Genomic DNA, 12,764 nt, shown 5'->3' with positions numbered 1-12,764 from the left:
TGGTTGCAACTTCAAAATGTTTAGAAATGGTCATTTACCCTCGGTTGTTAAAACCAGATACATTTAGTCTCACGGACTAATTAGGGTATTTTCGTGAAAGCGTGATCTAATTTTGTCGAGCAGTTTTAACATACTCCATCTTACCGCCTCTTTTCACATGAGAGGTAATTAAGAGTATTAATAGATCCGAGCCATTGATCTCATTAATTAGTGGTATGTTTAACTCTTACCTTCTTACCTTACATGTAAAAAGAGAGGGTAAAAGGGAGCATGATGGTCTCTCTTACGTTCTCTTTTCACATGAAAGGTAAGAGTATATAATAGATATAGGCCGTTGATTTCATTAAGTAGTGGGTCTGAGTACATCTTATCTTCTTACCTCCGTTGATTCCATAAGTGGGAGGTCTGTGTACTTCTTATCTTCTTGCCTTTCATGTGAAAAAAGGAGGTAAGAAAGACCATGTTAAAATTTGCCAACTCTTGATGAATCTACTGCTAGTATTAATTTTTGATGAATTAAGATTGCATGTTGTAAGCAAGAAAAGCATCTCTCTCTTTACTCTTTCCTCTCCTTGCAAGAAATGTATCAATCTAAAGGACAGTATTATTGTGAGATCTTAGTGCTTCTTTACGCCTCTCCTCCTACAAGAAAGGAATAGATCTAGACAACACGGTATTACTTGTAAACATGCCTACCAACAATGCCGGCTTCACATGCCACAACTAGTTACAAAAGACATGGTTCAGAGTAACTGAAGCTTCCGTCTGCTAGTCTAAGGTACACGCCCGTACTTTGGATTGTTTAATAATCTCAGTCACATAAACTAGTCTGAGGTGCAGTCCTTGTTTTTTGTTGTCTTGAAATGCACCCTTTGTGTTCTCTTATGTTAATCTTCGCACCCCCATTGATTCTGGCCAGCTTTCGCTTCTAAATTTTGATCAGGTTTATTACAGTAGTTTTAAATAGCGGATTATGTCTCTTAGCGACGGATCTCTTCTAAAAACTATAGTATGCTATAGTGGTGCTATAGAGCGTTATTTAAGATGTTTGTTTATGTGTTTGGACCAACGTCCCTTAGCACATGACATCTTCTAAATACTATAACGTGCTATAGCGCGTTATTTAAAACCATAATATTAACTGCTCCCAAGATGTTAGAGCATCTCTAGTCGAAACTCTAAAATTTAGCCCCTCAAATCTTATCTTCTCAATTTTGAGGAGCTCAATAAAAACGGTTCCTAGCCGAACTCCTGAAACTTAACTCCCTAGAAAAATTTGTTAATCAATTCTTGTAAGTTTGGATTTACATACTTCATTTCAACTGGATATTTGCACACATATAAGTCTGAACTTATAATTTATTCAACAACACTTCAAATTGTAAGTTTCCAGATTTAATAATTCAAATTCAAACACACGAAAGGGTCCAAATGACATAATAAACCGAATAAAGAGCATGATAGAAAGCACATCAATCAAGTGCTATGAAGTGCCCACAGGTGCTCAACTAGATTATCCTGGAGATAGGTATGAACTTGTCGATTCTCCATACTTCGATGCGCCGCGAGGAAGTCCTCGTGAACAACCACAACAATGACTATCTCAAAACTGTAGTCATCTTCTTCCTCCTGCTCCGATGAAGGATCCTCCAAGAACATCTCCCTTAACCTATTCATCTACGGATTGTAGTATTCCATGTTGAATTCAATTGAAAACAGTAAAACAATAATGAAAAAGGCAAAAGATAATCACCTTTGCGGGTGCTCTACGCTATCGTTGTCGTCCCCTCATTCTGTTTTCAATGAAACGAAGCTCGACGGTGGCTCTATTCGTCCACAAGCCCTCGGCGGTGGTGCAGTGGGAGATAAGCGGGATTCCGGCAGTGGCATACATGAGCCGACGAGCGAGCATGCAATGATGATTGGTTCCTATGCTTTAATTACAAACTAGAACTCTTACTTATTTTTTCAATTACGAAATGAATTCTGATTTCGAGTTTACTTTGATAAGTATAATTTTTATATTCATGCCAATTGATATATTTCCTGTTTTAAATTGATTAGGCATCTGATCATAGCTCAGAATTCCAACATATATATACACATTACAATATATCCATCTCTCAGCTTAGTTAATATCATAGATTAAAATAGCCTGTGAAACAGCCGCGATAGCTGCGTTATAGCTGCCCGGGAGCCTCGCCGCTACGCTATGGTTGTTGTCGCGATATCCTTCACATATCCCTCTAAATGGCTCAAAAATCAGAAAAACCCTCCAGAAATCATCTCCCACGCCAGAAAAATTTCCGCTATTTGCCGTGATTGCCCGCTATGGCGGCCGCTATAGCTGCTGGGAGAGGCCACCGCGAAATCATTTCTCCCGCGATTTCTTCCATGTTAGAATATAATTTGATATTAGATTTTCAGCAGTGCTATCTTCCAATTAATTGTTCCATCTGCTAGATATTTAGAACTTTCTTGTTAGGCATGCATAAAGGTGAAAGTACATCCATATTTGAGTTTGGAACTTTGGATGACTATGCTACTTTCCCATCTTGCATATCTCACTCATAACTTCTAAAACTTATCCACCAGGGTGTCAGAGATATAAGAAAACTAGCATGCCTGGAATGGAGGATTTGGTCAAACTGTTCAATGTATGGGAAATTCAGCTGTTTGTGCTCCTCAGTTTCACACTACAAATTTTCTTGTTCTTTACTGGCAGCCTTCGACGGCATAGCTGCAGCATGCTACTAAGACTCTCCATTTGGGCAGCTTATCTCGGGGCAGACTTTGTAGCAGTGTATACCCTTGGCCTCATCTCACGACTTGGGGATATCACCACTGAAATGCATACACCAGGGGAAATATCACCACTGGCTTTCTTTTGGGCACCATTTCTTCTCATCCATATTGGCGGGCAGGACACTATTACTGCCTTTGCCATGGAAGACAACAATTTGTGGTTGAGGCATTTGCTGAATCTGGTGGTGCAATCTGTCTTAGCTATATATGTTTTCTGGAAGTCCATTGGAAGACACAGCCCGGTGCTTATAGTGTCTGGTGTCTTTGTGTTTGTTGTTGGAATTATCAAGTATGCGGAAAGAACTTGGTCTCTCAAGAGTGGTTGCTACAAAATCTTTGAGAGCTCAAGTGGACATCATTACAAAAAGTTGCCACACCATGATAGCGCAGAGAAGATGGACAAGGATGGGTATGATAGCATTGTTTACATAACTCTGTGTTCAATGCCACGTGCCCATAATATCATTTGTGGACACGACATCTTGTCTAGTGAAGAGGATATTGATCTTGTCTCCTCATGGTGGTCAATCGGAGATGACAGCAAAAAGGTGATCAAGATAGTCGGTATTATTCTTAGTGTGATGTATGCTGATCTGTACACTAAGGCTCTCGTGGTCAGAACAAGGAGTGCTATCATACTTAGATGCATCTCTCAGATGTCCGCTGTTGTTGCTTTCGCTATGTTCTTTGCAAGTGACAAGCAAAGGTATAGCAAAACTGACATTGCAATCACTTATTCCCTTTTTTGGGGAGGTTTTTTCCTAGAACTCTGTGCGATGTTTATTTTCATGATGTCACCCTGGACATGGGCATGGCTGAAGGTTCGGAAGTGGGATAAGCTTGCCATGCTGTCCTGGCTTATTTTTTCCAGTGACCTTGGATGGTCGGAGAAGAAGCAATGTTTTGTCAGGTCAATGGGACAGTACAACTATTCGAGCTGGATGACTGGCAATACCCGAGCCAGAACATTCAGTCAAGGAGTGATGGCCATGGTCAAATGGTTTGCGGGTTTGGTCCATGTTGAAAAGAAGAAAATATTTTGGATGAGCAAGCTGTTAGACACAGAGTGCGTGGATGTGGATGAGTTCACAATGGAGTGTATTGCAGGGCAGATTCGTCTCTTTAGGGATGTAAACTCCCTTGTAGGCTACATTAGATTAAGCATGCTATGGAATAACTTGTTGGCAAGTATTCCAGATTTTGGTATTGGTATTGTGGCGTTGCATGTATTGACTGAGAAACATTTGAGTGAAGTACATGAGGCAAACACTGCAGGAGTGGGTATGAACATGATGGAGGTATGCCGGAAACTATCCAGATACATGATGTACCTTTTGGCTACCCACCCTTCTATGCTGCCGCTCAGTGCTAGCCCGGAAGCTATATTTCTTAAGGATCCCATAGAGCTTGAGTTTATAGTCCATGGGGTTCTGGGACTTGTCTTGCCATCAAACAGGAAAAAATTGCTCGAGGAGTTAGCTTCCGTGTGGGCGAGGCTCCTTATTTACGCTGCAGGCAAGTCGAGGCCGGAGAGGCACATGGAACAACTGAGCACAGGAGGGGAGTTCATCACCTTCGTCTGGCTGCTCATGTCCAGCCATGGCCTCGGAGATTCACAATTGAAGAGGATTGGACTCACCAATACTAATCCTCAAGAAAGGAGTCTGCAACAGGTATACGCCTTCCCTGATCATGAAGCAGATTCACTGGAAGATGCAGCAAATTCATCGGAAGAACCTAGCAGCAGGTAAGGGTGCCGCAACGCAAATTGATCATTTATTTTATTTATTCCTCTGGTTGATATATATATATTCCTTATGAAGCAAAGCACCAACTAATTAAGTACCTGATCCATGTCTTTTTTCTTCATCTTAAAATCAGCGAGGGTGAAATAGGAAGAGTGAGAGAGCGGGGTGAAATAAACGGATGATCCATCTGCGCCGCTTCTTGTACGTCATGGCATTTCTGTCTATCTTAAGCTGGCGTCTTGGTGTGCTTCTTCTACCGTGTGAATTGCATTTTGGTGTGTGTGATCAAATAAAGCAGGTCTGCCGTTACTTTGTACTACTAGTCTGACTGTGCTACTGATGTTTGTACTGCATGTGCGTTCAAAAACTTGTAATAAATCGAAAGCGAATAGTCCGGATTTTTAACCCGATAATGCATCGATTGCTTGAGTCGGGTTCTGCTCTACGTTTAAATTTGCTCCAGGCTCGGTTCAACTAGCTGTGTAAGACTTGCATATTGTTTCGACTGGTTTTACCTGTAGAAATCTGGTAAATCCCTGTTTGAAAAGAAAACATTGGCATGTACTATGTTATGTTCACGTACTCATCATTTTGTCAACTAATTATGTTTGTTTCATGCAAATGGGCTACTACAAATGCGCGTGTTCTCTACTTCTCTTGTCAAGTCATGGACGTCATTTGTGCTCGGCGACAAGAGCAAATGCAGCCAGGGTGGCCATTTTTGTCGGCTTAGGGCATCTCCAAGGCTGACCCGCAAACCGGACACCGCATCCGTCCGCGGATTCGGATGCGGCAGCCGGTCACTCAATGCTATCCGCATACATTTCAAACACTATTTGAACTAACCGGACGAAATTCATCAATACGGCGGGTTGCATTAAAGCAAAATGCTTAAGAATCCACAAAAATGTTCACATTTTCATGAATTGTTCGAGGTTTAAGACACATATTCCTAGGAATTAAGGTCGCTGGTGACCTGGTTTAGTAGTAGGAGTTCCTTTGTTCGATCTCTCACTTGTATTTTAGTTTTTGGGATTTTTTGCGAATGTTTAAATTTTTACTGTTGTAGTTTAGTTCCTTTATGTTATGCTACAAGTTTAGCACAAACACTAATGTGTCGTAGCGGCTAGCCCAGCTTGTTAAATTGTGATCCAAATTCTAGTACTGTGTTGGACTAGATGTAGTATAACCGGTGTGGGCTTTTGCGTTGGCGTCGACGCGTACGAGTACAACTCATTTAATTGTCCTACAAGGACTCCTATGTGTTGCCCCTCATATATACTCCATGTAGTCGCACCTCAGACGGCATGTCGTCTCGTGCTTGTAATACTCCTCCTCATAATGATTGCGCCTTCGTGCGTCCGTGGTTTTCTCTCGCAAGGGTTTCCACATAAAAATCCGTGTCTCTTTGTCTCGTTTATTTTTCGTTATTATCTAACAAGTGGTATATAGAGCTGAGGTTTCAGATACGAGATTTGAGATCGAGAGTTGGGGTTACATCGTGCGTGCCGCCGCACGTCCAGGCGATCCGTCGATCCGAGGCGGATCGATTTTCTGATACAGCCGAGACCGACTGTTCCTACGCGCACGCCTCCCGTGTTGTTGTCTGATCCGGCAATCTCCACTGCTGGTCTCGAGGATAAATCAAGACCAGAGAAGCAGGTGCAGCAGAAAACGCATCAGTCGGTCAAGTCGCCGAGACAGTCAATTTCTCTTGCCGTGGATTGTTTTGCTGGCTTCAAGTCCCGATGCACCAGGCTACGTTGCTGCTGCTACTACTTGAAGTTAATCTACTCGAGTACTACTACTACTCGTTGATTGCTTGCTCACGTGACGGCTACAGGAGTACTACAGGAGTACTAGTACTAGTTGGCTGATCCTTGTTTCGTCCTTTGTTTGCTACTACTACCACTGTCCAATATCTGCCAGGTGCTATTTATCCTATTTCTTTTGATCCACAACTTTAATTCTATCAAGAATTTTTCTACGGGTTTGTACTATTTTGTGTACACAGATTTAATCGACTCATGGCATCCATGAAGTATGATCTTCCGCTGCTGGACCGTGAAACAAGGTTTACCCTATGACAACTCAAGACGCGGGCGTTGTTGGCACAGACCGACTATGATGAAGCACTGGATAGTTTTGGGAAGAACCGAATTGAGGACTGGACTGATGAGGAGAAAAGAATTGATCGTAAAAAATTCAACTCCATTTGCATAATAATATTTTGCAGGAAGTTTTGAGCGAGAAAACTGCCGCCGCTCTATGGTTAAAGCTGGAAGGGATTTGCATGACTAAAGGTCTCACCAGCAAGATGCATTTGAAGCAGAAATTGTTCCTGCACAGGCTACAAGAGGGAGGTAACGTTTTGAATCATATTTCAGAATTTAAAGAGATCATATCCGATCTAGTTGCAATGGAGGTTAAGTATGAAGAGGAAGATACTGCTTTAATGTTACTTTGTTCACTGCCAAGTTCTTATACCAATTTTAGAGACACCATATTATATAGTCGTGATACTCTCACGCTTAATGAAGTTTATGAAGCTTTGAACTCCAAGGAGAAGATGAAATTAATGGTGCCTCATGATGGTTCGAGTTCATCCCAAGCCGAGGGATTATCTGTTCGTGGCAGGACAGAGGAGAAAAACTCCAATAATGGAAACAAAGGCAAAAGTAAAAACGGCTACAGGGGCCGGTCGCAATCCAGAGACAAGAAATATTGCAGATATTGCAAAAGAGACGGGCATGACATCTCAGAGTGTTTTAAGTTGCAGAACAAAGAAAAGAGGAAAGGTAACAAACAAGGTGACAATTCTGCTAACGTTGCTCGTGATGATAGTTCCGATGATGCTCTTGTCGTTATTGCTGGATGTGCTGAGACCTATGATGAGTGGGTACTTGACACTGCATGCACTTTTCATATGTTTCCACATAGAGATTGGTTTAATACTTTTGATTCCACTACTTCTGCTGGTTTCGTTTTGGATTTTGATAATTCACCATGCAAGATTGAAGGCATAGGTTCCGTTCGAATCAAGATGTTTGATGGCATAATCAGAACTTTGACAGATGTTCGGTATATTCCAAAGATGAAGAGAAATCTTATCTCTGTTAGTGCCCTTGATGCAAAGGGGTACAAGTATTCAGGTGGAGATAGTGTTTTGAAAGTCACCAAAGGTTCCCTTGTTGTGATTAAAGGTGACTTAAGTTCGACCAATGGTCTTTATTACCTTCGAGGTTCTACTGTTTCAGGTAACGCTACTCCAGTTATTTCAAAGAATTCTGATTGTGATGCTGCTAACCTTTGGCATATGCGTCTTGGACATATGAGTGAACTTGGTTTAGTAGAGTTAAATAAGAGGTCTTCTTGATGGATATGAACCTGGTAAATTGAAATTTTGTGAGCATTGTATCTTCGGCAAGCACAAGAGGGTGAAGTTCAACACTTCGACTCATACAACTGAAGGTATTCTTGATTATGTGCATTCTGATTTATGGGGACCATCTCGCAAGAAGTCATTAGGTGGTGCTAGTTACATGCTGACTATTATTGATGATTATTCGAGAAAAGTTTGGCCTTATTTCTTGAAGCATAAATATGAAGCATTCCCAGCTTTTAAGGAGTGGAAGATTATGGTTGAAAGACAAACTGAAAGGAAGGTAAAAAAATACTTCGCACTGATAATGGTATGGAATTCTGTTCTAAGCAATTTAAGAATTATTGCAACTCTGAAGGCATTGTCAGATATTACACCGTTCCTTATACTCCTCAACAAAATGGTGTTGCTGAGCGTATAAACAGGACCATTATTTCCAGAGCCCGTTGCATGTTGTCCAATGCAGGTGTGCATAGGCGTTTTGGGGCTGAGGCCGCTTCCACTGCTTGTTATCTCATTAATCGTTCACCATCTATTGCTCTTAATAAGAAAACTCCAATTAAGGTATGGTCTAGTTCACCTGCTGATTATTCACAGTTGAGAGTTTTTGGTTGCACTACTTATGCTCATGTTGATAATGGAAAGTTGGAGCCTAGGGCTGTTAAGTGCATCTTTCTTGGTTATAAGTCTGGTGTTAAAGGTTTTAAATTGTGGAATCCTGAAACCCAGAAGGTTGTTATTAGCAGAAATGTTATCTTTAATGAAACTGCTATGTTACATGATGCTTCATCTACTAATGTTCCTGTTGAGAGTGAACAGCAGCCTACTATTCAGCAGCCTATTGTTCAGGTGGAGCATGTTATTGAAACAAGTGATACATCTGGTAATGAAATTGTTGATGCACATGATGAACCCGTCCTTGATAATGAACATGTCACTCCCACTCCAAATCAGCCTATTGTTCCACCCAGTTGAAATCTTGCATGTGACAGAGTTAGGCGAGGTATTAATAAACCTGACAGGTTAATTAAAGAGTGCAATATTGTTTCTTTTGCTTTATCTGTTGCAGAAGAAATTGAAGGTAATGCTGAGCCTTCTTCATATTCCGAGGCTATTATTTCTGATGATAGTAATAAGTGGATGACCGCTATGCATGATGAGATGGAATCACTTGAAAAGAATGACACTTGGGATTTAGTAAAATTGCCTAGAGAGAAGAAACCTATTCGTTGCAAGTGGGTTTTCAAGAGGACGAAGGTGTTTCTCCTAATGATGAGACAAGATATAAAGCAAGGTTAGTTGCTAAAGGTTATAGCCAGATTCTAGGTATTGACTATAACGAAGTCTTTTCTCCTGTTGTGAAGCATAGCTCTATTCGCACTTTACTCGGTATTGTTGACATGCATGATTTTGAGCTTGAACAATTGGATGTTAAAACTGCATTCTTACATGGAGAATTAGAAGAGGATATTTATATGGAACAACCTGAAGGTTTTGTTATTCCTGGAAAAGAAAATCTTGTCTGTAAGTTAAAGAAATCTCTGTATGGATTGAAGCAACCCCCTAGACAGTTGTACAAGAGATTTGACACCTTTATGCTCTCTCAAGGTTTCAAAAGGTCTAATTATGATAGTTGTGTTTATTTGAAAACTATCAACGGTTCAACTATTTATTTGCTCCTTTATGTTGATGATATGCTTATTGCTGCAAAGAGTATGTCAGAGATTAATGAACTAAAGAAGCAATTGAGTAATGAATTTGAGATGAAGGATTTGGGTGCAGCAAAGAAAATTCTTGGCATGGAAATATCCAGAGGTAGACCGTCTGGAAAAGTATATCTAAGTTAGAAGGGATATATTGATAAAGTTCTTCATCGTTTTAATATGCATAATGCCAAACCGGTGAGTACACCGTTAGTTGCACACTTCAAATTATCATCAGCTTTATGTCCTAAGTCAGATGCAGATATTGAGTACATGTCTAGAGTTCCCTATTCAAGTGCAGTTGGTTCACTTATGTATGCCATGGTTTGTTCTCGTCCTGACTTATCATATGCATTGAGTGTTGTTAGTAGATACATGGCTAATCCTGGAAAATAGCATTGGAAAGCAGTTCAGTGGATTTTCAGATACCTGCGTGGTACTTCTAATGCTTATTTACAGTTTGGAAAAACTAGAGATGGACTTGTTAGTTTTGTTGATTCTGATTTTGCTGGTGATTTGGATAAGAGAAGATCACTCACAGGTTATGTTTTCACCATTGGTGGTTGTGCTGTGAGTTGGAGAGCAACTTTGCAGTCTATTGTGGCATGTTCCACTACTGATGCCGAGTATATGGCTATTTCTGAGGCATGCAAAGAAGCTATCTGGTTGAGAGGTTTATACACTGAGCTTTGTGAAGATTCATCTTGCCCTACCATATTTTCTGACAGTCAAAGTGCCATATATCTTATAAAAAATCCAATGTATCATGAGAGGACAAAGCACATTGATGTCAGATTTCATTATATTCAGATGTTATTGCTGAAGGCGATTTGAAGGTATGCAAGATAAGTACTCATGATAATCCTGCTGATATGATGACAAAGCCAGTTCCGACCAATAAGTTTGAGCTTTGCTCAGGCTTAGTTGGTATTTCTCACTAATCCTATGGACTCTGATGCATAAGGTGTTTATGCTGATTTGGATGGAGTTATTTACTTTTTCAACTACTGGAGGGAATTTGGCTCAAGGTGGAGATTGTTAAATTGTGATCCAAATTCTAGTACCGTGTTGGACTAGACGTAGTACAACCGGTGTGGGCCTTTGCGTTGGCGTCGACGCGTACGAGTACAACTCGTTTAATTGTCCTACAAGGACTCCTATGTGTTGCCCCTTATATATACTCCACGTAGTCGCGCCTCAGGCGGCATGTCGTCTTGTGCTTGTAATACTCCTCCTCATAGTGATTGCGCCTTCGTGCGTCCGTGGTTTTCTCACATAAAAATCCGTATCTCTTTGTTTCGTTCATTTCTCGTTATTATCTACCACAGCTTGTGCGTTGCTACGAAGTCAGGGGATCGAACAAAATCACTAATTGAGAAGTACTTCTTGTAAAGATCATTCTTACCATCTCAGGTTGCGACAAATGGCCTGAGAGATTTACTTTTTTCGTAGATCCATTTATTCAAAATGATCTATCTCTTAAACTGTGTGTCCAAATTTCGAATCGTTTTCATCGTTGGTTCGCGTCGAGATCTTCAAAACTATATACTACATTGGTAGGTTTTAGCGAACTTTTTTTTCAAAAAATAACATGGAAAAAAGGACAAAAAATCGAACCGAAAGCAAGTTTTTTTTCTTTCCAGAAGCCGCTTTCTGAGAGGTACGGCCGTGCCACTCGTGGAAGCAAAACTGTGCCTCTCACGGAAGAAAAAAAAAGAAAACACATTTTTGTTTTTGTTTTTGTTTTTGAGAGCCACGGCCGTGCCTCTCATGAAAAAAAAGAGAAAACACATATTTTTCCCGTTTTTGAGAGGCACAACCATGCCTCTCGCGGAAGCAAAATCGTGCCTCCCATGGAAGGAAAAAAGCGAGAGAGCTTTTTCCCATTTCCAAGAGGCACGACCGCCTCTCGCGGAAGCAAAACTGTACCTCTCACGAAAGAAAACAAAAGAGAGAAAACATGTTTTTTTGTTCACGAGAGGCACGGCTGTGCCTCATGCAAGCAAAACCATGCCTCTCGCGGAAGAAAAAACACACGTTTTTTCACATAAATTTTTTTGTCTAAAAGCTAAGGAAGACCGATGAAAAACCGAAAAGCCAAAAATACCGAAAAAATAAACATCTAAAAGCCAAAAACGCGCGTGGAACATAAAAATAAAAATAAATTCCGGAGGAAGCGCAGCCCGGAGCGCGACATGTGGCGGTCGCTGAGGGCCCGCCAGCCCTCCTCTAGTGACCCTTGGGAAGGCTGGGAACGAGCGCTCCTCAGCTAGTTGCTCCCTCGGGATCAAATGCAACCGCTACTTCTTTTTCATATTTTTCCACCTCGCGAACGCAAAATGAGCCAACCCAGGTGAGCTACATGTCGTGCGAAACGTCGAATTTTTGACGCAAAGAGCTTAACACAGGGAATTTCCTATTGGACGCACGTGGCGTCAAGGTGTCGACCTTTCGCACAGAGACCTGGCGCTCGAGCGATCACCTGGGCCGGGCCCATTAACGTATGACAACAATTTTCGGTTTTGGGAATCTTCTAGAGTATCGTAGCCGGTTTTTCTGGTTTTGGGAATCTTCTAGAAGGTTCCTTGAACTGGTTTTCCTGTTTCTTTTTTTTAATTTTTCTGTTTATTTTTCTTTTCTTTTCCTTATGCTATTTTTTCTTATCTTTTTTATTTTCAAGTCTATTTTTCTTCTTTTTAAGAGTTCCTGTTTTGAAAATCGTTCAGAAACTTTAACAAAATGTTCGTGCTTTTAAAAAACGTTCAATATTTTTAAAAGTGGTCATGTTCTCCAAAGTTGATCATAAATTCAAAAAATGTTTGCATTTTCTTAAAAACAGGAAGTTCAAAAAATATTTGTCTTTTCAAAACTTGTTAGGTATGTTTTTCAAAAATTGTTTGGAATGTTTTTGTTTAATTTCATCAGAACTTTCAAATTATGACATGGATTTAAAAAAATGTTCCTGTTTTGAAAACTTGTTCACAAATTCCAAAAATGTTCTTGTTTTCACATTCTCATTCACGTATTCAGAAATTGTTCACTTCTGAAATTTGTTTGTGATTTTCAGAATTGTTCTTCATTTCGGAATTTGTTCTAAAAATTCAAAAAATGTTCGTGGTTTTAAAT

At 40.4% G+C, this 12,764-nt stretch overlaps 1 protein-coding gene across 1 annotated transcript; it reads left to right on the top strand.

The window, feature by feature from the left end:
* The first annotated feature begins 661 nt into the window (after positions 1 to 661).
* LOC123066088 (uncharacterized) lies at positions 662 to 5,074 on the top strand. Its single transcript, XM_044489241.1, has 3 exons — positions 662 to 778; positions 2,596 to 4,552; positions 4,687 to 5,074. The coding sequence occupies exons 2-3, from the start codon at positions 2,622 to 2,624 to the stop codon at positions 4,733 to 4,735; spliced, it is 1,980 nt and encodes a 659-aa protein (XP_044345176.1). The 5' UTR covers positions 662 to 778; positions 2,596 to 2,621; the 3' UTR covers positions 4,736 to 5,074.
* Positions 5,075 to 12,764: the final 7,690 nt, after the last annotated feature.

This window comes from Triticum aestivum, chromosome 3B (assembly GCF_018294505.1).
Source record: "Triticum aestivum cultivar Chinese Spring chromosome 3B, IWGSC CS RefSeq v2.1, whole genome shotgun sequence".
Taxonomy (NCBI): domain Eukaryota; kingdom Viridiplantae; phylum Streptophyta; class Magnoliopsida; order Poales; family Poaceae; genus Triticum; species Triticum aestivum.
Note: the sequence above shows the minus strand (reverse complement) of the source record. Positions and strands in the feature narration are given on the sequence as shown.

Coding starts and splice junctions, on each gene's coding strand:
- LOC123066088 (XM_044489241.1), top strand. CDS start 2,622: ATGCCTGGAATGGAGGATTTGGTCAAACTGTTCAATGTATGGGAAATT. Junction 4,553..4,686: donor TCGGAAGAACCTAGCAGCAG/GTAAGGGTGCCG, acceptor TCTTAAAATCAG/CGAGGGTGAAATAGGAAGAG.